This window comes from Botrytis byssoidea (genome assembly GCF_014898295.1).
Source record: "Botrytis byssoidea strain MUCL 94 chromosome Unknown BBYS_025, whole genome shotgun sequence".
Lineage (NCBI taxonomy): Eukaryota > Fungi > Ascomycota > Leotiomycetes > Helotiales > Sclerotiniaceae > Botrytis > Botrytis byssoidea.
The window spans coordinates 95,476-119,739 of record NW_024065866.1 but is presented as its reverse complement, the minus strand read 5'-3'; the positions used below and the strand labels follow the sequence as shown (position 1 = coordinate 119,739).

Sequence of the window (24,264 nt, the reverse complement as noted above, 5' to 3'; positions counted from 1 at the left end):
TAGATGTCAGGTGTGGAATGTTGGATGTGATGGTGCGACGGTGGGGCGGGTGTGATGAGATACCTTTGAAAAGAGATTCGGGGCTCGGGGCTCGGCTTGGTTAATGGCGGATAGGAAAGATGGTTATGTAGCTCTGTGGGGGAGGGAGTAGGCAGCGGGTAGATTGTAGGGAGGTATGAGATTTGGAGATTTGGGGGGTTAGGTTTGTGTGTTATGTCGTGATGTGATGAGATGGGATGGGATCCGATGTTTTGCTGGTGAGTGGGCATTGCGTCGATACATTATTATGTGAATCGATGGATAGATCTAGCGGTGATGTTGATAATTGGGTCTTTGGTGGTGGGAGTGCTGTTCCAAATGATTGCCTATTTTTGATTTGAGGATATATGAGTAAAAAATAGGGATGGGATATGAGTTACTCGATGTGATTCCTATATACATGCATATAATTAGATACCAGCCAGCAAAAGTGAGCCTAATGTGAAAGTTTGATAAGGGATGAATGTAGAATCGAGATGTGATGTTTGAACTGGAGGAGTATGTATGTAATTTGGAGGATCTATTTTCTGTTTTTTAATTTCAATTTTACATAATTCCAATCCATACATATCTTCTTCTGAATATGAGTTTAGTTTAGAAAGCATCGATGATTTAGGAGGGGAAAGAGGTGGGAAGAAGAATGAACTCGTTGGACTATTGTACTTCTTGAATCATTGAATTGTCTAATCATTAAACCATTAAACCATTAAACCGCCTTGAAGAAGATAAGAAATACGTCGAAATTGGCGTCAAGGAAAACATGTTGTTTAGTGCCGAAAATATTTAGTTGTGTATCTAGGCGAGGATGAAGACGTAGATGTAAGACGAGGGGAAGAATTGCGTGAATATTGAGAGAGATGTGATTCGGAGCTAGCGTTCATTCCTTGAACCTGTCTTTGAGCCGTCGAAGTTGTTGTCAATGGAAGGGAAGAGAGGAGGATTAAAATATACATCTTTTGCTCCATTTCTAAAAGCTCCACCGTGTGAATTGAATCCGGGTTCTGGGTAATGAGAACTGGAAGCATTAGAATCCGTCCAAGACAAACCTCCAGAGTACTCTGTATCTTTCGTGTAACCTAGCCTCTCGACTCCCCTTCTCGGTTGTTGCTCTCGCCTTTTTTTTCCTCTCCCCGAAATCTTTCCGTCCAAGCTTCTTCTTCTTCTTCTTCCCGAAGTCTTTTTGTCTGAGCCTTTACCTGCCTCTGGACAGCTGTTTCTTCTTCCTCCTCCCGAAATCCTTTGATCTGGGCCATTTCCGGCCTCCGCGCAGCTTTTTCTTCTTGCCGAAGAAATTCCTTGTTTTGAGCTGCGTACCATTCCTGTCTCTGAAAGATTTCTTCTCGTTTTCGAATCCTTCATACCATTCAGGAGTATTGTTCCCAAGAACACAACGAAGATTCAAGGTAGATTTATGCAAATCCTTGAGGCCTACCTCGCCGAATTGACCTTTCAAGATATCCTCTGAAAGGCAGGAAGGCCTTTTGACCCACTGGGGCTTCTCCCATTGTAACTTTTTGGCACGCCGATCGACTGTTTGCGCGTTGAGTATTTTCCTACTCTTCTCAAAGGGTTGGAACTCATTCAGAGCGTCTAAAAAATCTGCAACCCGTTCAAACAGATATACATGATCAATCATATGCTTCCCTTTCCTTGCTCGTTTTTCATGACACCATACGCCACCAGCAACCCAGGTAAGTAAGGCATCGGCTTCAGGGTTCCAATTGAATTTGGTCATGGTAGAAAGAAGTGTATTTCTGGTTTTAAGGCGGTGAGGAAAGTAACGAAGTATTAGTCGTATCGAAATCGAAATGTAAATGTTGTATTAACGGTATCAAATGCCGGATATTGTACGTAGAATGTTTGTATCGAATGCAAAAAAAAAGAGGAAAGAAAACAGAGCGGGAACTCAAACCTATTTGAGCGCATTTGCTGGGGCATATGAGTGTACGTAACAGTCATATGCAAGATCATATTCACAATCTTTCTGAGTATTTCGTATGAGTGTTCGTTGAAATTTTGATAAAATTCATGAGTATGCACTAGAACTATGGTAAAATCTATGAATATATCTCGAATTCATGATGAGAGGTATGAGTGTCGACTAAAATTAGATAAATTGTATGAATATATCTCAGATTTTTGATGATATATATGACTGTCTACCAAAGTTGCTGGCAAGAGCATGAGTGTTCACTGGAATACCAACATATCGTGTAAATATCATCAATTGGAGATGAAATAAATGAGTATGTACAGAATTACTAACAAAATATAAAATATTTCTCCAAACGCTCAAGGTATGAATGAGTGTCTATTGTAATACCAATAAAACGTATGACAATACGTTAGTCTCTTCAAAACCGTCTCGCTAACGATTTTCTCGAAAAAATTGATATGAGCTCACCACCATTTCTCACATAAAACTCTTAGGGGATCCATGCCGGGGAGGTTTTGAACATAAGAAACCATGGAATCAGTCATAGTGGGCGGACCACATATATAAGCTATCGTTCGTGATCTCTCCTCCATTGTTCCTAACGCAAGGTCGATGTCGTCGTTGGATATTCTTCGATGATGGGTTTCCATGTTTGAAGTTGCGCTTGTCTTCGAAAGCTCGATAGTGTTGTGGGAGGAGCCGGTTGTAAAAAGCTGAAGATCCCATTGCTCTCTCTCCTTGAAGATTTCTTGTAAACGATCTAGAAACAGTATCGCTTCTTCTGCCTCTCCTTCTCTTCGCTCGTCTTCTGCTGGAGTGGAAGCCGGTACCTTGGTACTGTAGAGGAATTTTACCTCAAGATTCTCGCATCCATTTTCCTTCGCACTCTTTTCAATTTGATCATCTCCTTCTTTACCTTGCACCTTCTTCCCTTCTACTCTCCTTTCATTATCTGTCAATTCAGCATGAATACAAGAGATCATACTCATCAAAGGATTGATACCCATTCCACCTGCGATAAATACCACCCTGTTTCCATTTTCTACCCGCTCCTTCCGATATCCTTTGTTTCCATTCTTATCCCAATAAGAAGGAGGCCAGGTAAATGACCCTCCAATTCTAACTGCTACCTCTCTTCCAAGAATTTCTGATGAAGGCTGGAATAACCAGGCTACCTGTTCACTTATTTTCCCCCCGGAATTTAATCTCAAGATGGGCTTTTGAATTGCCAGTTCAATACCTTTTCTTTTCTCTTCTTTCAAGTCACAAATTGAAGGGGAAGATTGAGAAGGAGGGATATTCACAATGCTAAAACCACCAGGTCTCTGTATTCCAGGGAGATAGAGATCGATCCATTGCCCGGGTTTCCAGGTGAGGAGTTTGGGATAGGAGTTAGAGGCGGTATGAAGAGGTGAAAGATAAAAGAGACGTGTGGTAGAGTTTATGCTTGTCACTTGTGTGAGGATGAAGTTATAAAGGGACTAGATGCATGATTAATCAATATTCGAAACTTTTCTTTCTGTTGGAGGGGTGGGCCGCGATATTCAAATGAGAGGAGCTTGAAGAGAATATAGGTTGTTTGGAACATATGAAAAAATGTGATATACATACTTCATGCCTTGGCTCTGTCGCCGTCCGTTCTATGTGGCTTAGATATTGCTTTATGTCTTTTCCATTTTCCCCCTCACCATCCGTTGTAATTCGCTCTCCTCCCATCACTTTTCGATCAACGTTCTTCTCGCTCACTTCTTTCTCCCTCAACTGAGAACAAAGTTTTTCATCTCCCAGACTTGTAACCCTAGGCCCAGAAGAGACACTCCGAAGGAAATCCAATCCAATGCTTAGTGGCGGCTGTACTCTGGATTCTGATAACCTTATGGGTATTCTTCGTGGGTGTCGGAATAGATGATAACGGACAGCTGAATTCATTCATTCGAAAAGATCACTAAAAGCCGAAAGATATCAAGAATCTACAGTGATAACGGGGTGTCGCAATGTGGAAGCATGATGAGATGAAGTCGAGGTGAGGTACATGGCTTAGTAAGCAGACCCGATCATGGAGTCAGATACAATTGTGGTAACAATTAACATGTGTAGAATCTGGTTTCCCTTTTGCTACACACAAATACGGGTTTACGTATTGGGGGATTTCTCAGTAAGTCGAGTACCCAAAAAATGTGATTTATAAAGATCTCATCAATATCAACTTTCAAGAAGTTCCAAGGTTATTCAAGAAATGTGGTTGAATTAACCGTAAGGCTTAAGGTTAACTTTGTTGTGGCTAACTAATCTCATCAATCTCAACCTCAACCTCGATCTCTCTACCACCTCTTTTTAATCAACTCTAAAACGCATGAAGTTATTTGCTATACTCCCATTGATAACGAATACTCGGCCTTTCCAAATGACAAAAGCAGAATTCCAGAATGGCTGCCTCAACAGGTTACGCATTCGTTGGTTGCGGATTGTATGGCTTTTACACATTGAGGATCAGAAACAAGTTTATTGTATATCATTCTAGTGATGAATCCGATACCTGATATGAAGTTGAGAGTCTCCAACGGAAAGAAAGAAGCGGAAGCTAGAATCGGGAGCTGGGGGCGCTTATAATGGTCCTAGAAATCGAAGAGGAATTGAGAATATGGGTTCGGTAAATGGAGACAGTAGTCGATATGGAAGTTCGGTGTTGTGAGATGACCACAAGAGGAGTTGAGAGTTCAATATGGTCAAGATCTCGAAGGTGATTGGGAAGAGGAAGCTTTCCATGGGTTCTGATCATACTTGAAAGGATCTTTTTCCTGAATCAGAGTGATGAACCTTATAGAGTGATGTACTGATACAATGCAAATCGGAACTTATATTTGTTCTAGTTTCCCGCTTGATCTTCAAATGTTGCACCTCTATCAAATGAGAATACAATAAATGAGATTAAACATTGTCTGTGCACTCACACCCCTTTTGAAAAAAGTATAAGGCGTACGTATCATACTCCCCTGATAGTGAAACAACGTTCGTGCATCTCTTAATCCGATCTAATGATCGTTTTTCGATGAATCTGGTTCCGCTTATCATTGTTTTCCAGCTAGTAGTTATCAATTGAATCATAGGACTTGACATTAGCTTTTGTTTTTCTTCTAGAAGAAATCTCAATCCAATAAATACATTCATCAATATTCTCAAAAAGAAATAGTGATTTCGACGGCAGATGCTGAGAAATGGTATATCAGACAGAATTCAAAATGATTCGTGACGAGAGTTATCTTCCTGGTGGTCTATCAATATCAAAAATTAGTGAATCACTCTCAAATTTCAATTCATTTGTTTCCAAGATTGTTCATGTCAATATCAACATTACGGCACATTCGTAACCCCGACCCAACGTTAGAACACTTTAAAATAACCACATTGCCAGAAACATCTCCCAGACCATCAGGTTTAGAACCAACTTCCCCATCAAACCAAAAAGACAAAACAGCATCAGAGCCTACAAAATGACATACGCCGCCAAAGTCTTAGCAATCCCCGAACTCCTCGAACAGATTTTCTCCCACGTTCCTCTCCCCGATCTCATGATCCGTGTCCAAAGCGTGAACAGGCATTTCTACACCCTGATAACCGCCTCTCCTCTCCTCCAACACAAGCTGTTTTTCTCCTCAACCAAAAATCCATTTATATCCAATCGTTCCAACACCATCATCCCCAATCCTCTCTTATACCCTTCATTCCACGCCTACATCTCTTCTTCTCGCAAAGTATGGATCACGTGTCCGGATCTCCGGCCATTAGAGCTCGTTGAATTAGGAGTTGGAAGAAGGGGTATGCTACGAAGGGGATTTAGGTGGGCAGATGCGAGTTGGAAAAACATGCTGGTGTGTGTACCACCGGTCAAGGAATTAACGATCCATTCATTGGTTGGGCAATGGGTCATAAAAAGCGAGACTGGAGTGCGGATGGGGATGTTGAATTGGAAATTGCTAAGGGATGTGTGGGGGAGTCTAGATGTGCAAGGGGAGAAGGGCATTTTGAGATGTGGAGATGCGGAGAGGTAAAGGTAGGGGCTTTGAGTGCTTTCAGGGGGGTTGCGCAGTGCCCTGGAAGGAACGTCCTTGAAAGGCTCGTTTAATGTTCACGCGTTTGGGAGTGTCACCCGCTCATGAAAGAGAAATCAGCAGGTTTTGTTAAGGGGGCGATGTGAAAGAGCGAGTCTTCAGCGAGAAAAACAAGTTTTTGGACGTATTGAGAGAATGTAGTACGATGCCTTGGAATAGAAAATTCGAGAAGTCAGACTTGCACTCGATATACAATAATCGTATACACAGTATTGCCTGCTGGCAGGTAACACTGACAGCTGACACCAAGCGACGGGTATCAAAGGAACGGCGATGTCACGGCGATGTCATTCTGGATTCCGAGAAAGGCTAATAGTTTATGTAAGATAGTGTGAGATTTATAATCCATATTTGTCGTGAACAATTTACTAAGATTGACAACACTAATGTACACTGTCCAATGATATGACGTTGTGAGACCTTGTTTCTCGTAGTATCCGGTGATAGCTTGCATGATTTTTTCTTTTGTGAACACCACCTCGGCGCCACCCGTTTGTGTAAAACCTCAACTTGAGTAACACCACATCGGGCATACCGATGTCGATTCGTTTTTGGAGAATAAAAAACAAAGATTGCTCAAAAACGTAGCTCAAGAGATAATACCGAGGTCGAAAAATAAACCGAGAATTATGTTTCAGTCCGTATGTTCCACTGCTACGTTACCATTCTATTATTAAATTCTCGATCTGCATGATGTAGGTATCTACCTACTCTATCTATCCAGAGAGAGTGTGGTTTCCCCACAGATTCACACAAAGTACAGAGTGGTTGTGGTTTCCGTCGAAGAGCTTGGATCATTTGTTACACAGAGCTCGTATTTTGGGGTTCGTATTTGAAGAAAGGGCGATGGCTTGGCGCTGCATATGTAATCGAATACGATGGATCGTGTTTGCTGTACTGTAACATCATAACGACCTCGGAGGTTCTTTCTTTTTCTTGCCTTGAGTGTGGTTGATTTTAGTATTAATTCAAGCTCGTCCGCTTGATAGAAGCCTTTCATTCATCATTGTTTTATCAGCTTTTCATCACCACTTCACATCAACATCTGATCAATTCTAAACCAATATGCACTTCTCAAAACTTCTTGTCTTCTCTGCTGTAGCCATTACTGCGGGTCTAGCGGATCAGTTTATGGTTCCTACTCCATGGTATGTCCAAAAAATCAGTATTGGAAACATTAGGCACGGTACCGGCGGCTTGTAAGTTTGTTTCCCAAGGACCCCCACCCTCTGATGCTAACCTGAGAAAACAGTTGGTCATTCAACTTGATTGACACACCCACTCCTGCTCCTCAAGGTCTCAATGTGACCTGTAGTTATTCGAGTCCAACTACTTATATATTCGCACTCGATGGTGCTCCAGTCGATGCACCCTGCAGTGGTAATCCCAATGTAACTTTCAGTCTATATCCTGATGGAGATCATTTTACATTCAATATCACGCATTTGTATGGAAATTGCGGAACGTAAGTTTTGGCCTTGTCTTTGAACTGCTGAAGCCGTAGACTAACAATTATTTGCAGTGAAGATAGCCCAACTCCAGTGAGCAAACTCACTTTCCCCCACATAATACTTGGGAAAATATTACTGACTTTTGACTTTGTAGTGCGAAGACAGTGGAACTTGGAAATTCAGCCAGGATGATGTGAGAGGACAAGAGTCTGATGTTCAGAATAACTTTGGACAGTCTGGAAGTTTCACTAGAGACTCGATTTCCATGTATCCAATTCGAGCGATACCCAGCGAGAAATGCGAGTTCTGTTGATATTATTTAGGGCGGGGGTTACCAAGGGCAACGAAATGCCTAATGTACCAATGAAACGAGTGAAAATAGAAGGATTGCGTCGGGCTTAAAAACGGAGTATCTTAGCATTGGCGAAACAAAATTAGGAATGAATAGAATTTATAATCAACAATCAAGCTGCTCACTTCCATCTGAGTGCCTTGAGATATCAGTAGCCAGAACACCTCGTTCGTAAGCTTTACTCCACTAGCGATGAAGGATTGAATTAAATAGAGCCCAGAGCTCAATACCACTTAGACAAGGGTATATTGGCATCAGCTTGTAGTCATAGTATATAACAACGAACTGTATTGAAGAATTGCTTCGTCATATCGATTTTGCCTACCCATTACTAAATCAAACAAAAGCTTCTTGAAAAAGGCGCAGCCCAATTAAGCTTGTAAAATGAAGGTGAGATAGAGTTCTCATAATTAAATCAGTCGAATCCTACCTACCACACATCCATATCATTGGATTGATCATGATACCCATTCGAAACTCCACCACAACCATCACAAGGGATAGATATTCCGTATGAACACTTCCCGCAATCTTTACAATGCCAGTCTCTCCAGTCGTTACATTCATCACAAACGGAACAATGGACAGTACTGGTAAATTCCTCCCATCCACCAGAGCAGAAAGAGAAATAATACCCACCATCCTCAACAAATGCCTTTCTGAACAACTTCATTCGAATAGGTTTCCTCTCTGCTTCAGTCTTTGCCTCGAGCCACTCTTCACCAAGCTGTTGTATTTCAGGATCAGAACCATCGTGGAATACTGTTCCTTGAGGCGCATCGTAGTATTTCTTCTCATCGACTCCCATGATGTTACTTCGTAATTCCTCTTGTGTAAATGCGGAATCGAGATCCAGATCGGGCCCTTGTACTTTCATCCAACTCGCAAAACAATTTGTAGCGCGAAGTCTCGATTCTCCGAAGAAGAGGGCAAATTTGTTCAGATAATTGGCACACGAGGCACATTTGCAGTTTGGACCACAACTAAAAGAGTTCTTGGAGCATTCGCATCTACCATTTGTGCAACCAGTCTTGCATGAACAGGAGAATGATTCGGTGGTACCGCGTTGTTTGAGCTGTGAAAATGTTAGCAGGCTCTCAGGATGTTACGAAAACAGTCGCATCCTTACTTCCGTCACTCTTCTGTTCTTCTTCGAAGCTTCGTGTTCCCAGCCTGAACCCTCATCATCGCTGTCTTCTCGATTGTTATAATCGCCAACGGCGCGGACCACTTCGGAGACAGAGACAGGGTCCGGTTCTGGATCTGATTCGGACGGAGCTTCGTTCAGATGTTCCATCTTCTCATGTTCCAAATCTACCACATGAGCTATCTCGGGATGAGAAACATATGCTTGAACGAGAATAGTACGAAGCTGCGATTCGTTCAGATCGTGAACCAGCTTGTTTGCTCTGAATAAAGCAGCCATGGATGCTTGTGGATTTAATTCCATGTCGTTGGCGGCCCTAGCAATTTCAGTAGATCCTTCTGTTAATGGTACTTCTTCCTCTGCCTTTCTGATATCAAGTGAAGCCATTTTAAATTCAATTCTGGCAGATGCATAGCAAAGTTCTTCGACTCAGGCGAATTATCGCGAAGATTGTAGTTGGTTTTAGGTAAATTCTAGAGATGTGAAGACGCGTTTCGCATTTGTGATGACACGCGAAAGCACGAGGATTTCTCACAAAATTATGATGACTAAGCGTACCCCTCTCTACAGCAGAAAGGAGGGACTTCTTTGTTTGTTCGTCCTCACATCAATTCAAGGAACCTTCGAAGCGAAGTTCTTAGTTGTTGTCCACGAGTCTGTATGGTCTTAAGAATATCCTCAATTCTTGCTCATCTGTCAACGAGTAGCTCTCATGTTGATTTTAGAAAGATGATAGAAAAGGCAGGGAAGGAAATGCTTCCAATTTCTGATCCATCACATTCCTACCCTTCGTCTCGCGTTCACGCGAGACGCGTTAAGTAATTACTTTTCTTATGCCACAGAAACATCTATATCTCCTTTCCTTTCCTTTCCATTCCTTCTTCTGTCTTCTATGATCGTTATTGTTTCCATTGTATTTTACTTCCATTGTATTTCAAATCTTTACAGTTATAGACATGGTATCCAGTCGATCAAAATCCGGTATACATCAGAACTCAAAGAAACGAAAGGTTAGGTCCACTACAACCAGTACCAAACCCATTCAAGAGTTATTGCGGAACTTCAAGCCTTCGCAACTACGCAAAGTTATTGACGAGGCATTGAATAATGGCAATATTACCAAATCCATACGCGATATTCATGCTCGATCGTCAAGAAAACTTCTGATTGAAGACCATTCAGAGCCACTGGTTGCGGAACAAATAGCAATTGATGACGAAGTGCTTGAGAGCATCGAAAAATCCCCAACCAAATTGAGGCAGTACGCTCCCGTCTCAGCACCAAAGGACCTGTCTGTGACTGCCACTAATGGCAATCTACCCACTCCGGAATGTTCCCAGGAACCTAAGGAGGTACGATGGCGTGCCTTCAAATTCACGAGAAACCATCAACTAACAACATCTTATTAGATACCCATGACCCCCGAGCCTTGGATGACCCCCGAGCCACAACCCAATGCTCAACCATCTCCTCTTCCAGAGGCAGAACAATACATCCCTCCACCAGTTCAATTTACAACTTGTAACTGCCGGTCTGGATGTACTTCCACCCGCTGCAAATGCTTTAAATCCGGACGAGGCTGTTCGCCCTCTCCTTCCTCTGGCTGCAAATGCGATTCTTGTGTCAATATGCTCAACGACTTAAGTACCTTTTTCGGATCCCCCAAATCCTCTGATCCTCCTGTCTCAGCTAGCCCCGACTTTCTAAAATGGATTCGAAAAGAGTCGAGAAATGGAAGGTTCGATTTGATTCATCCGGATACAATAGAAGAACTGAGAAGCATGTTGATGGGAGTGGAATATAGCGATATGACATCTCCACCCCAATTTCCCGCTTTCTCAGGAAAACTTAGAGGCATCGGAAAAGCGTGGATGAAGTCTAATATCACGGATGAAGAGAGAGAAGATATGAAGAAAGAGTTATTTAAAGAGGCTTTCGGGGTCGCAGGATCAAAAGATACGAAGAACGATTATTGGTGCTTTTGTAGGAATGAATGGAAACAAAGTATCTTGTGGGAATATTGTACAAAGTGCGACGAGTGTAGAGATACGAGGGAGTGGCATTGTGGAGAATGTGGGAATAGGAATATTGGGAAGGGGTGTGAATGTCAGAAGGGTTCCAAACGAAGGAGACCACATCAAGGAGCCACTTGCGCCGTTATTCTTCCTCAATAATACATTAGAGTGTGTTGAGGGAGATGGCCTCAGGAAAGCGGATGATTGGAAAAGGAAGGGTGTTAATTGACATAGCTGGAATCTGTAACTAAACGCCGTTGATGGTCTGGAGAGTTTACTTTTCACTCTATTATTGAGACCTAGAGTTGGTGGTAGATAGACTATTGATGGGTATTTAGAGGATATAGAAATTCAGGCGCTTGGCACTGATGGAGAGGTAGTTATATTAGCAGTGTATTATCATTATTAAGACATTACGTGCCGTGGGCTCTGTCTATCCGGATCTTTTCCCTCCATACAAAAGAAAGGTCGACTCTCAAAGCCATGCCCATGCCGAATATTCCAACCTTTTTTACGATGTCTAAAATTCCGTAGACAAAATGAAATATCATAAGTCACAGATCTGTAAACTCAAAATCATTCATGTGGTTGACATCTTAATTTTGAAAGAATGCATGTCGTAAACATACATCTATCCCTTCATCGGGAAAAGTACTTCGTATGTAACCCTTCCTTACATATCTCGTCGACCTCCTTCCTCTTTCTTTTCTCTTTTGCACCTCTCTTACTCGACTACCGCTTTTATTGTAAATGAATGAACTTCAACTAAATAAAACTCAAACACCTTTAAACCTCTAATTACTACATACTACACACCATATAATCTTCCGGGAAGAAAAGGACCCATGAAGATTCAATTGTCAGGAACCACCAACTCAGTTTTGGGCTGTCGCTACTATTCAATTCGACACTTCTATAAACCTTTTGTATACAAAGTCAATGAATTGTGGAAAGTGTTAGTTAAAGTCTGATCATCGAGGCTTGAGAGGTTTGAATAATGTTTACACGCAGGTATCAATTACCGCTCATTCCCCTCTCAGGAAAGATCATGACTCCAACAGATTCACAATTCGCGTTGCGAGTTCAAAGATTTGCGAGTTCACTCTTCGACACCTTTGAAAGTTTAGAGTGTTTTTCGCGTGCTTTACAAACCTTAAAACGTCACCATGGGGAGGAGATGCATATGGAGATAGAACAGTCCACTAGGTCGAGCTGGCTTAGTGAATCTTCAGCCCGATGATAGTTTTTGGTCGCCACATCATAAGGAATCATGAGAGCCTTTCTCTGACCAAGTAAGACACGAAAATCTTTCATTATCGTCGTTGCCGTTGATATCAGAGCATTTCCATTGTCGAGAACTGGATCAATCAATCCGAGCACCGAGCATAAGACCCCACAGCCCGAACCTACCCCGGGACTTTGAATCGTTCTGACAAACATGAATTCGAATGAGTTCTCGGATATCAACAACAATGAAAAGTCTTCGTGGCTCAGTTGGTTAGAGCGTTGGTCTCATATTCCTATGTGAGGTGGTTGTTAACAATCACTTTAGCCATCCAAAGGTCGAGAGTTCGAGTCTCTCCGAGGACAAATTCTTTTTGCTTCTAAGAGCTTTTCTTCCACTTGGTGGATTGAAATAAATTTGTCTGAGCAGCGCATAAGATTGAATATTTTATCGATTGGTGATGGAAAAAGAATTGAACACAACTTTTTGGGGACCTCATACATTTGCCATATTTTTGCATCCCCATCAATCAAAAAGACACCATCATCACTCACTCACACCCGTCACTCACTCTAATAACAGACTACTTATCTCACTTAATCTCCCACTCAAACAAATGCCGTGATCAATAGTGAGCAAGCAATGTCTACCGGTCTACATGTTTCAACTTTATAGACACAGCCCCAAAGTTCACGCACGGCATGAATACCATACCTACATACACTACCTTGATATTGCAAGTTTGAGATTAATCCCAAAATCTGGGTCACAATAAAGTTTGGTGAATTGTGACTTTTTCGTTTGTGTCAGAAGGGAGATCCTACATTTTAAGCATCAGGGTTGCGACGATAGTTGTGATGAACGAAAATGAACAAGCAGGGAGGGCATGGTAGGTTTATTATAAAGTAACGGGAGGAAGAAAGAGGATCGATTAAGAAATCCAAAATGCTTGTTTGGGGATATGAATCCTTATTTTTTGGTGAGTTTTAGATTCGAGATTGATAGACATTTCTAATTACGCTGGCATTGGTTCAACTGGAATCGTAATGATGATGATGAACTTCATTTACCCCTATTTTTCTAGTAGTGGGTAGTGAGCAATGAGAACACGAAATTCTTTCTTTCGTCAATCGGTAAAATCGCGTAATGAGATTGATATTACGATAATCCGCTCCCTACTTACTACTACTCACTGCACATCGTAAAGTAGCATCTCAACCAAAAGATAGTGAAGGGGTCTAGATTTTCGAATTTTGGTAGCCAATGTTTTCTAATGTTTTGAGTGGGGTTTATGGGTTTATGGGTTTATGGATGTCGCTGGTGGTGCCAGTGGGGTTTCTCAATTGGAGATGAAACGTCTCCCCCGCGGGTCTGAGATGGATGAAATGATTGGATTGAGAAAGAGAAAGAGAAAGGGAAAGGGAGAGAGGAAATCAGGAGAGGTTGTGTGTTTGGAAAAGGAAAGATCGAATCAAGATCGGCTTGCTATAAATATCTGAATACTGTCTGATTTGAGAGGTGTCAAGTTCGGATGTTCCATATCTTCTGATTCAGTTGTGATGTGGTGCATTTAATCTCTGAGGCTTATTAGAGTTTAGTCGTGTACATATCAAACACGAAGCTCTTTTGTGGAAAGGACGAGCGCGAGCAGACAATCAGGCAGACTCTAGAGTCCAGATGGATAGAATAGGACCTCTCTAGGCGTTTGGCTTGGAGTTTGAGGTTAGATTGTACCGATTGAGCTGCGCCCCTTTCTCATCTGAATGTTTGCCGCGTAACGCTTTCAGGAGGGGTAGTTGGCAGACCGGATTTGGGTGGTGACCACGAGACCAGCAATGAAATGGCTTTGCGAGGGATTCTGATGGTGTGATTATTAGTGATGGATTTGATCAGTATTGTATTATTTGTATTGGATGTTATTCTAAGCAAAAATCCATTGATTTTTTCTCGTTTAGTCAATACGAGAAGTTGTCGATGCTAAATGTGTTGAACCTATTTATGGAAGAAAATAATAGTAATATTGATCCATTGTGTTTAAACCTCGATGGGGAAACAGAGCACCGCGGGCAATATGTCAAGTTCCAAGTCTTTGATTCGTAGAAGATCTCTAGAACGATTGGCGAATATCTCTATAAAGTCGTCGTACAACATATTTTTAGTCTTTCCGATGGGAGTAATTTAGATGCCGATTAAGGTTTCAGGGGCAGAGAATCATGAAGACTGATAGGTTGACTAAAAAGATGGTCGACACGAGATGTGGCTTGAGGAATGGGATGGATGAAAAAGAAAGTGTTTATCAAGTTGTGAGGGTTTGAAAATTGGTCGATGGAGGGGGGTTCATTGGCCTCGAAAGAATCATCATCGTTGGTTCACCAGTTGTAAATGGTTATGAGTGGTGTAGGTACCTGTTCTTGTCGTTGTTAGATATATCTAGATAGATGGAATGACAATCTCCTATTCTCCTATCCTATCCCCCCTCCACATTATATGATATGATAAGAATTTCATTCATTCATTTCTATCTTCTCTTGAATCTCTTCCCATCTCTACTTTCAAGCTTCTCATGCGAGTACCTACCCACGCTCAATGATAAACTCATAACCATTTCATAAATTACATATTCATATCGTTCATTCATTTATTCCCTCCCTCCATCACTTCTGCTCTCCTCTCATGATAGGAGACTTTTCCCATCCAACCGACCCAATCATTCAATTAAGAATTGATTAATCAATTAATTAAATCAATTGCCTAATACTTTCTACTCTCTGCTTCATCTAGATTTCACCCTGTGCCCCCATACCTCCTACCAATTTTGATATTGAATTAAATTGAATAGGAAGAAAGGAAAGGAGAGGAAAGGAACGGTTGATTTAGTATTCATTCTTATTACTCGTCGTCAATTCATCCATCCATCCATCCATCCATTCGACCATCCATTCAATCACACCACAATCGATTCAATACTACATTCTTTTCGTTCCAGAACATTAAAGGCTTACCTTGCCTAGGTCCGGTACAGCTAAGGGGGGGAAAATACCCGACAACCAGTCACCAACCACACTCTTTTCCATATCAATTCAAGGAAACTTCGCCGTGAGCCATTCACAAAGCTTCTTCTTACACATTCGTTCAACCACCTTCCTGGAAAAGATTCCATCGAAAGTATCCCGTCCTTGGTGGTGCATATGCAATACATATAGCTACTGCAATACAATATACTTACGAGACTACTACACCTCCCCACTCTTCCCAACCTCTTCATCCAAGCTATTCCCCGACTTTGATAACAACACGTCGAAGATACAAGGATCTGGGGGATTGACTCTCAGATATCTACTTCCCCATCACGAATTCAACCATTCACGCTTCGTTGTTCTACCCAGGATTTACCTTTTTGCGAATCATTGAGAGTTTGGAGGAATTAACTTTACTTGTGGCCATCATACTTTATGCAATACAGTCTTCAATTCGCCTTCCAGTTTTGATTTCACTCTTCCTTACACCTTTGGGAAATCTGCCAATACTTTTATTGTCTTACGCTCGCTCAAAGAATATCGAGAAACTTCTCGTTGATCCTCGGATGAATATAACAATTGCTGTCTTGAAATAAATATTTTCTTTGTTGTACGAAAATCAACAATTGAAATACTAGGTACTCAAGTACTATCCTTCGATCCCGAACAATCCGCATACTGCAACATATACGAATAATTCCAAGAAAGTAATTCACTATCTTCCAACATAAACCGCCAATATGAACGTCGGCAAGAAATTTGGAAGAGTCAAGCAATGGGCTGGAGAGAAGATGGGACAAGAGTCCAAGACTGAAGTTTCGGACGAATTCAAATCTTTAGAGGGAGAAATGCAAATGAGACATGAGGGTACGGTCTGCCATATATCGATCCATGAATTATTCTAATATCTACCAGGAATGGAAAAGTTACAAAAGTCCATGACGATTTATGTCAAATCACTTTCGAAGCGGAACGAAGGAGATGATAGAGAAAAGATCTTGCCAGTAGCATTCATGGGACAAACAATGATACACCATGGTGAAGATTTTGAACCGGATTCCGACTTTGGAAATTGCCTCATCGGTAGGTAGATTCCCAGAGAATATTTGAGAAAATGGCTAATGAGGGTATAGCTATGGGTAGAACAAACGAGAGAATCTCGAGACAGCAGGATACATATGTTGTGGACGCAACTTCGAGTTGGCTCGAATCCTTGGAGAGATCTTTGGCTCAAATGAAGGAATATCAGGTTTGTATAATGTGCCATGGTCCAGATACGCAATATCTAATTTTTCAAAGTCTGCCAGGAAGAAGCTCGAACAAAGACGATTGGCTTACGATGCCTCCCTTTCCAAGATGCAAAAGGCGAAGAGAGAAGATTTCAGAGTCGAGGAAGAACTCAGATCACAAAAAGCGAAATATGAAGAATCTAGCGAGGATGTTTACAGAAGGATGCAAGATATTAGAGAGGCAGAGGCGGAAAGTGTTCAAGATTTGGGAGCATTTTTGGAAGCCGAGCTCGAATACTATGACCGTTGTCGTGATGAACTTTTGAAATTGAAGAGGGAATGGCCAGCTGCGTAAGTTACTTGTGATCTACGCGGATTTCTTGAGACTAACATTGTATTAGACGAGGATCAGCGGCACAACCACCTCGTCAACCTAGACGCCCAGAAGCACGACCTCGGTCAAATACAGCTCATTCATACAGTGAGAGATACTCCACATATGAAGAACCTATCCCAGAGCTAGAAGCTCCACGTCCGTCTATCCGATCCAATACTCCTCGTGTTAACACAACTCGAGTTGCCTCGACATCAGGAATTGGTAGAAGAGAGGATCGAAGAGAAGAGTATTCCCCTCCAAGTTCCCCACAACGCCCAACAATCGGTCGATCATCCACATTCCAAGGCCCAACAACTCACTACCGCGAATCTCCTTCCTCAAATCGTCTTAACACTCTACCTCCTCCTTCAGATGCTGGTTCTTTACGCGCATCTTTAAGACCAACTGCCAGGACTAATATCATTTCAGCTGATTTGTTTAATGACCCGAGTGACGATTCAACTCTTAATAGCAATAGTCCAGATAGATCATACGGTGCAAGATCAGTCAGTCCAGCTACTAGTCATGGCAGTAATTCTACGCCAAACTCGAGAAGAGCTCCCCCTCCTCCTCCCAGTAGAGCCAAGAAACCGGCTCCTCCTCCTCCTATGAAGAGAGCGGATATGACTTCAGTTAGTGTCAACAGTCATTATTAGGGAATGTCATTGTTGCTTGAGCGGTAGTACATACATAACTGGAACATTTGTCGTTCAGTATTTCGGACGATTATGTTGTCCACTTCTTTGCACATACAATTTCTTTTTTATAGTTCCTTTCTTTTGTCTTCTTGTTGGAGTGAGAAGAATGCTGTGTGTGGATAAGCGGAGGTCATTTCCATTCAGTAAGGATACGGCATAAGGAGAAATAGTAGGAGTAAAACAAAGATTGAGTTTTCCAAGAAGTACAAAAAATACCATGGTAGTTCAATGTTGTTTTAAATTGATTTAGGTCTGTTCACTTGTTTGTCTTTCCCGGGCGTTATTTTTTGGAAGAGAGCAAATAGGAATAGGTTATGGATGTATTTGAAGGGGTTGCATGGGAGAAGGAAAATTGGAGATTGTGCGGTAGCTGGTATAGTGATTGATTGCTAAGATAGGATGAGGGAAAGCGGTATATGGGATCACTATGCCTCAATATGGAGTACACGCACAAACTGAAATGAGGAGATAAATGATATGTAGAGAGCAGAGGGCTAGTGGATGAAACGTTGGTGGTGGATGGCATCGAATAGCGAAAAAATCCGAGGACTTAAGTATAGAATAGTATTTTATCGATTAAGTTTCCCGAATCTGTGTTGTGTTGGAAACTTATTCTGTGTTCATGATTTTTGGTGTCATCGAGGTTAAGAGTCTTTGAGTTCGAAATGTATTCATACGATATATGTGTACACCTCAACTCATTCATTCCGAGAATACTCATGTCAAGTGACTTATATTGTGAAATTGGATCATAATAAGCTGCCCTTCGAACGCCGAATAGTTTTCGGGTCTGGGATATGTTGATGTGGTATACTTCGTATTCTTGAAGCGATAGCTACTCGATATAGAAATGTGAATGTATGACAAATTGGGCTAACTCTGGATATGATCACGTATACGATATACGGTTGAGCAAATCATTTGTTTACACGGAATCCTCGGTATATCCTCAAAACCTACAGTGCTACGCCCGTACACTTTCAGATGGGTTTCGACCATTCAGAGAACCTTCCTCCAGCTTGGAATATTCTGATAATCTTGGTGGCTTATTGTGGCTGTGCGAACTGGAAATGTGGATCCCGAGGTCGACAAGGCTTCTTGGAAAAGATCATATCAAACACCTTGTTGACATATCCCATCTTCTACCCTCTGAACGCCATCAAAAGGCGAGGAGTTGAAGCAAAGTATCTTTCTGAGCCTAGTCATAGAATTCTGGGTTTGAAGTGTATTCATACTTCATTTCTTATGAATCATGCAATGTAATTCTATGAGCAGTCATGATCTTGAGATACAAATTCATACTTCGTTTCTGGATGAATCATGAAGTATTGTGTATTTCGAGTCGTAACCCCCATGTTCTGATGCATACTCATAGCAAATATATATATTAATCATGCGGAAGCATCAACTTGACAGAAGAAAAATGGTTGACTCGATACCTCGAAATGCGCTTAAGTAGGATAGGGTGTCCTGCTTTGAGAAACCTTCTCCCTTAATCGTGCATGCTCTACTTTGAAGAGGATATTGTCATACCAGATATTTCTTGTGAATAGGAGATACAGTTAAAGATCGTGCGGTTAAGAATCATAAATATTGCCATCACATATTCGCGCTCTCACGCAACTTACACTCTCGATTTTCAGAACGCCATACAAGAACTGTTTTTTCGCACCTCGAAATTGCATTTCCATCAACTAAACCTTCGCCTCCTTGAACTTTTTCGTTACATACTCTACCATCATACACTCGACACTAAGACATAAATAAATACCACTCTCGACAAGCCATCCAGTCATTTACTTTTGAGATCATCTACAAGTTGTTTCTGATTGCGACGCCGAAGACTTCTCATTATTCTTAATCAACACGGTCGAAAAGGATTGATTGATTTGCTGTCAAATCAAAACTTCATTCTCCATCGCTGCCTTGTGTTCACTTTGAGCTTGTCGGTATTTTGACATTTGGTTACTTGAAGGTCGGGATTTTTAGTACTCGTCAATAATGCGTACCTCACGTTCCTCTCGTCATAGTGAAAATACATCACGTTCAACCCGTGGCAGAGGCAGTGGCAGTAGCCGCACTCGTCGCCATAATCCGCGTCCCTCCGCCCTCGCCCCAGTTCCCGATATCGCACCCCGAAAATATCGGACATGGGATATAGAAATTCAAGACGTAGCGGTCTTCTTTGCATTTGGCTTGCGCCGCCAGGATGTCTTGAATCCTGATAGAGATTATGGCCGAATGGCAACCGGCGGATGGGAGGCTTTAACAGATTTGATGAATGAGCTGATCGCGATGGATAATTACCAGTGTAAACCACTAAATACTGAGTTGTTGCGTTTCAGGATCCGGACATCATTTGGACAAAGAGCACTTAATCAGCTTAAAAGGACTTCAGACTTGCCAACAACACCATCTCGAAAGTGGGTTCGCAAAGAATTCTTGGACATCGTTTTAAGCTACCCAACACAAGTTCCAAAATCCCTAGTCCTAGGAGCGTGCACGTCGGCTTCAACGACGCCTGATAGGTGCTGGATGTGGGGAGGCTTGGAAGTCCAAGGTATAAAGAAAGCAACACTAGCGATCAAACAGCACAACGATTATAATAATGGTATTACGTCTAGCCCACCGCTCCCATCAGAGGAGTTCCTGAAAGGGCCAAATTTTGTTCCAGCAAACCAAAGTGCTTCGTCCTTGGAGATTTATAATGCCTTTCGAGCACAAGAGCCAGATCATCGCCCGGCAACTCAACAACAGGTTGGTCAATCTCAAGCGTCTGCTGTTCAACCATACGGTACTCAACAGGCTGGTGGTTTTACGAGTGGCTATTCACATGGTCATGCAAGTGAATAGCAACCGGATTATTCTGCAGTTTATCCTGATTATTGTACTCAGTGTAAAGAAAATCTGAGTAATTCTTCAATTAGTTAAATATCGGCTCTTTAATTATATAATACTTAATAAACTAATGATTTTATAAGTAGCTATTTATATGATTATACAAGTAAACAGTAATCAGTTTATCCTACAGTTCATTCTGGTTATTGTACTCAGTGTGAAGAAAATCTGGGCAGTTCTTCAATTAGTTAAGTATCGGCTCTTCAACCATACGGTACTCAACAGGCTGGTGGTTTCACAAGTGGCTATTCACATGGTCATGCAAGTGAACAGCAACCAGTTTATCCTGCAGTTTATCCTGGTTATCGTACTCAGTATCAAGAAAATCAGGGTCGTTGTTCAGGTACCTAGTCAATCGTGGGCTATGCAACCTTCTACAGGTCAAACATCGGCTCCTCGATCATATGTAGGTCAGCCATCTGGTGGGTATGCGGCTGTTCATTCGCGTGGTTTTCAAAGTGGGCAACGTGGTCAAGGTGGACAAGATGATCAGTATTATCATGACCAAGGAAGTGATCGTTAGGTACAATCTCTAACACTAACATACATTGCGTCTCTGATTTCAATGTCTTCCACGTTCTCTAGATTTCCAATGGATCATACGCGATTCAAGAATAGAGACGGCGATTACAGTTTGGCACCCATAGTACCGCACCATGTTGCAAAGGGTAGCTTCAACACACTTTCTTTCATTTTTTCATGGTAATTTTATGATGGTTTACTGAAATACTGGCTCTAGACAGAGAAAACGGGGGCTTCTTGTCTGACCATTTTTGTATGCCGATGGTTGTATCACTCTCAGAAATCTTTCCTTATTATTTAGTAGGTTTTATGGACCACAGCGAGGGACAAAGCATGTTACAGGTTTTAGAGTGTTTGGCGTTAGAGTTTTAGGAAAATATTCAAAAAAGCAGTTGACTTTTATAAATCGTTGAATCATACGTGTCCAAGGTCCAATGTGCAACTCTTCCACAACTGAGTGGTATAAATTCTAGAAATATAAACTCGATAAGCATTTCCAAGGTAGGTAGGTAAAGTGGTCGACTCGTCCCACTTTCCTGTTACCATTCATTTTTTCAGCTTTTAGTTATTTCCTGCACTGCTTGCTTTCCTGGAAAAGCTTTTTGACGGAATCGTGTACATATATATATTTCTGAAACCTCGAATGTACATATTTTACTTAAGTGTTAGTATTAAATAGAGTTATCATATCTACACGTCAAGATCTGGAAAATTAATGGAAATCAAGGGAAAAAGAGCTACTCGGCTAACTGATATCGAGTTTGACATGCAAAAGTTTAAGATAATGAGAAAATAGACTCAGGAAGCGCACCAGCAGTAGCAAGGGCAATGAAATAATTGTATCTATCTGGTATTCATCTGCGTTTTTATGAAGGCACAAACTTGGCGCGATATTTGAAGAAAGGAGACTGATCATTGAGAGGGGGCTTAGAGTGTGATAATCATGACGGTGGTGAGGCGGTATTTACTATGATGAGGCTATGATTGATAGCCAAACATAGGGTTGGGCGAGGTGTTGGTAAGGCGTCTATCAAAAGGAGAGAGTGCTTCTTATCAAGCGACGCTAATCGAGGACTGGCTTCGAGCAAAGTGTGGGATGATTCGAAAATCATCTCTATAGATCAAATTGGGTCGGATTATAACGTACGAGGTGAGCGATTATTAGGGAACTGAAAACAAGCTTGAATAGCAATATTAGAGGACGATTTACTGGCATTAATGTGGACTCTGATATCAGTAATCCATTACTGGATTCAGTCTCCTTATTTGGCAGCCCTCTACGTCAAGTGCTTCATACTCTAGAACTCACCAACACATGCTCATAATCAAAAATCTGATTTCGTTGGAACATCTTCAATTAATCGGGACCTTTCGATGTTCGTTCCTTTGCGGTTGTTAACAACTAGTTAAACTGATGTTCAGCGGAAAAGACTTGAAGTATTATATTTTTGCACTGATGCTAGGCCGCGATTTGATGGGATGATAGCTACTTTCTAACACATTCAAATCTGAACGATTTTTCTCACAACTAAAAGAAAAATAGGTAATCCAATTTCGAGGCGAACAGACAAGCAAAGTACAAATGTTGATTACCAAATTCCTAATCTCGTCCTTCGAGAAAGCGTATAAAATAAATCCAGACGCCAACCAACAATCCTTCTATCTTCTACTAGATTCGCTCGTATGGCTTCTAGAAGGTTTCTTTTGAGGTTTCTTGCCCGAAGTTTCTTTTTTCTGGTTCTCCGCCTCTAGTCTCTTTCGTTCCTTTTTCTCCACTTCATTTTTCAGAATATGGTAATTATCCAACCCATCATGGTTCCTTATAAATTCAGGAGTCAGTTTTTCTGAGGCACTTTCTGACAATATCCCACGCTTCATACTCCATTCCTCTAAGCGCCTCGTCAAATTTTTAACCGTTTTCTGATCGCGCGAAAACGCACCGAGTTTGAGTTCAGCTCTTTGGATTTCACCAAATTCGTCATCTGGAAATTTGTTGATCGCACTCTGATATTTCAATTCTAGGGTGATATGGTCCATGAGTTCGATGGACAGTGGCCGACCTACATTAACAGATGCAACCATGGTGAAAGAATGTGGTTTTTGGTGCTTGTTAATTGGCGAATGTGAATGCAGAAATTGAAGATAGAGTGGTAGATTAAGAGAGTTCGTCTGGTGCGCGCTACTGAGGTAAATTGATGTGAGGAAGCTCAGTAGATGATTTCATATCTCTTATATATTTTCAATTACATTCCCAGCATCTAGGCATCAGGGCCGTTGAAAGCCGGTCTCGATGCTGGGCCTTTCACAAATCTACAGTTATTTGGAAATTGCAGCTATTCGGAGACTGTTCAAATGCCAAAATCGTCTGCCTAAAAATCGCGTGAATATAATATTAAGATTTCGACAAATGTATACTTAAGCCTGCCTAGATTAGGGTCTCCACGGCGGCTTAGTACCTATATAGACGCCAGGAACCCAGGAACCCAGATAATCCCGATCCTCTGGACCTGTATCTCCGTATTTAAGAAACAAAACTTGTATGAAACAATTCAAAAGCAATTGATGAAGACAAAGAATTTTGAGGATCTGGTAGCTTATTGTAATTTTCCTAACTACCTAAGGTAGGTAGGTATTCCCATCACATTAGGTTCGCTTAATAAATCTCCTCAAGCCTCATACAAGCGTGCTTAGATACTTTCTTCTCAATAAGCTTCTTATATTAATTTCTCAAAACCTCTTTAAATCTATGTGGTGAATTAATACTAAGAATGATTTTCCTCACGTGAAAACAAGCAGATGGGCTCGCTTATTACACAAAGGCGTTTGTTAACCGATATCCCTGCTACGTGCACGACCCTACTATGTGCACACTTTTATTATTTATATAGAAAATTGAATTAAAAATTGAAAAAGCGATATTATAATTTGAAATTCAAAATTGAGATAATTGAAATAAACTTATATAATATTTTGAAATAAAAAAATTAAAAATCTCAAAAATTATAATAATAATAATGATAAATAAGATATTAATTTTTATAAAAAAAATTATTTATTTATTAATATATTTTATAATATAATTAAAAATATAAGTTTTTTTAATGAAATTATGAAGTTCTATATATTATAATATAAGATATTTGAAAAAAACTAAAGTTTTTTATCGAAAATTTGAAATTATATTAATATTAAATTCTAATATATTTTATAAAAAATATTTTAATAATTAATTATTAATAGAATAATGAAT

At 41.0% G+C, this 24,264-nt stretch overlaps 9 protein-coding genes across 9 annotated transcripts; 5 read left to right on the top strand and 4 right to left on the bottom strand.

The window, feature by feature from the left end:
- Positions 1–909: 909 nt before the first annotated feature.
- EAE97_009988 (uncharacterized protein) lies at positions 910–1,774 on the bottom strand (the record flags this gene model as incomplete). Its single annotated transcript, XM_038880503.1, has 2 exons — positions 910–1,345; positions 1,401–1,774. The coding sequence occupies 2 exons, from the start codon at positions 1,772–1,774 to the stop codon at positions 910–912; spliced, it is 810 nt and encodes a 269-aa protein (XP_038728549.1).
- Positions 1,775–2,247: 473 nt separating this feature from the next.
- EAE97_009987 (uncharacterized protein) lies at positions 2,248–3,937 on the bottom strand. Its single transcript, XM_038880502.1, has 2 exons — positions 3,587–3,937; positions 2,248–3,456 (listed from the first exon to the last, which is right to left on the bottom strand). The coding sequence occupies exons 1-2, from the start codon at positions 3,902–3,904 to the stop codon at positions 2,440–2,442; spliced, it is 1,335 nt and encodes a 444-aa protein (XP_038728548.1). The 5' UTR covers positions 3,905–3,937; the 3' UTR covers positions 2,248–2,439.
- Positions 3,938–5,466: 1,529 nt separating this feature from the next.
- EAE97_009986 (uncharacterized protein) lies at positions 5,467–6,024 on the top strand (the record flags this gene model as incomplete). Its single annotated transcript, XM_038880501.1, has 1 exon — positions 5,467–6,024. The coding sequence occupies one exon, from the start codon at positions 5,467–5,469 to the stop codon at positions 6,022–6,024; it is 558 nt and encodes a 185-aa protein (XP_038728547.1).
- A 1,125-nt stretch (positions 6,025–7,149) lies between these two features.
- EAE97_009985 (uncharacterized protein) lies at positions 7,150–7,848 on the top strand (the record flags this gene model as incomplete). The annotated part of the gene is made up of 4 exons (XM_038880500.1): positions 7,150–7,283; positions 7,337–7,549; positions 7,607–7,625; positions 7,690–7,848. The coding sequence occupies 4 exons, from the start codon at positions 7,150–7,152 to the stop codon at positions 7,846–7,848; spliced, it is 525 nt and encodes a 174-aa protein (XP_038728546.1).
- A 367-nt stretch (positions 7,849–8,215) lies between these two features.
- Positions 8,216–9,510, bottom strand: EAE97_009984 (uncharacterized protein). Its single transcript, XM_038880499.1, has 2 exons — positions 9,017–9,510; positions 8,216–8,962 (listed from the first exon to the last, which is right to left on the bottom strand). The coding sequence occupies exons 1-2, from the start codon at positions 9,419–9,421 to the stop codon at positions 8,318–8,320; spliced, it is 1,050 nt and encodes a 349-aa protein (XP_038728545.1). The 5' UTR covers positions 9,422–9,510; the 3' UTR covers positions 8,216–8,317.
- A 160-nt stretch (positions 9,511–9,670) lies between these two features.
- EAE97_009983 (uncharacterized protein) lies at positions 9,671–11,456 on the top strand. Its single transcript, XM_038880498.1, has 2 exons — positions 9,671–10,386; positions 10,444–11,456. The coding sequence occupies exons 1-2, from the start codon at positions 9,991–9,993 to the stop codon at positions 11,206–11,208; spliced, it is 1,161 nt and encodes a 386-aa protein (XP_038728544.1). The 5' UTR covers positions 9,671–9,990; the 3' UTR covers positions 11,209–11,456.
- Positions 11,457–14,755: 3,299 nt separating this feature from the next.
- Positions 14,756–18,250, top strand: EAE97_009982 (uncharacterized protein). The gene is made up of 5 exons (XM_038880497.1): positions 14,756–16,158; positions 16,207–16,374; positions 16,425–16,540; positions 16,591–16,871; positions 16,922–18,250. The coding sequence occupies exons 1-5, from the start codon at positions 16,032–16,034 to the stop codon at positions 17,550–17,552; spliced, it is 1,323 nt and encodes a 440-aa protein (XP_038728543.1). The 5' UTR covers positions 14,756–16,031; the 3' UTR covers positions 17,553–18,250.
- A 1,345-nt stretch (positions 18,251–19,595) lies between these two features.
- Positions 19,596–21,015, top strand: EAE97_009981 (uncharacterized protein; the record flags this gene model as incomplete). Its single annotated transcript, XM_038880496.1, has 3 exons — positions 19,596–20,439; positions 20,467–20,505; positions 20,576–21,015. 3 exons carry the CDS (start codon positions 19,596–19,598, stop codon positions 21,013–21,015), a joined length of 1,323 nt encoding a protein of 440 aa, XP_038728542.1.
- A 1,658-nt stretch (positions 21,016–22,673) lies between these two features.
- Positions 22,674–23,096, bottom strand: EAE97_009980 (uncharacterized protein; the record flags this gene model as incomplete). Its single annotated transcript, XM_038880495.1, has 1 exon — positions 22,674–23,096. One exon carries the CDS (start codon positions 23,094–23,096, stop codon positions 22,674–22,676), a length of 423 nt encoding a protein of 140 aa, XP_038728541.1.
- Positions 23,097–24,264: the final 1,168 nt, after the last annotated feature.

Coding starts and splice junctions, on each gene's coding strand:
- EAE97_009987 (XM_038880502.1), bottom strand. CDS start 3,904: ATGAATTCAGCTGTCCGTTATCATCTATTCCGACACCCACGAAGAATA. Junction 3,457..3,586: donor CGACAGAGCCAAGGCATGAA/GTATGTATATCA, acceptor TCATGCATCTAG/TCCCTTTATAACTTCATCCT.
- EAE97_009982 (XM_038880497.1), top strand. CDS start 16,032: ATGAACGTCGGCAAGAAATTTGGAAGAGTCAAGCAATGGGCTGGAGAG. Junction 16,159..16,206: donor AATGCAAATGAGACATGAGG/GTACGGTCTGCC, acceptor AATATCTACCAG/GAATGGAAAAGTTACAAAAG. Junction 16,375..16,424: donor CTTTGGAAATTGCCTCATCG/GTAGGTAGATTC, acceptor ATGAGGGTATAG/CTATGGGTAGAACAAACGAG.
- EAE97_009983 (XM_038880498.1), top strand. CDS start 9,991: ATGGTATCCAGTCGATCAAAATCCGGTATACATCAGAACTCAAAGAAA. Junction 10,387..10,443: donor GTTCCCAGGAACCTAAGGAG/GTACGATGGCGT, acceptor ACATCTTATTAG/ATACCCATGACCCCCGAGCC.
- EAE97_009984 (XM_038880499.1), bottom strand. CDS start 9,421: ATGGCTTCACTTGATATCAGAAAGGCAGAGGAAGAAGTACCATTAACA. Junction 8,963..9,016: donor AGAACAGAAGAGTGACGGAA/GTAAGGATGCGA, acceptor ACATTTTCACAG/CTCAAACAACGCGGTACCAC.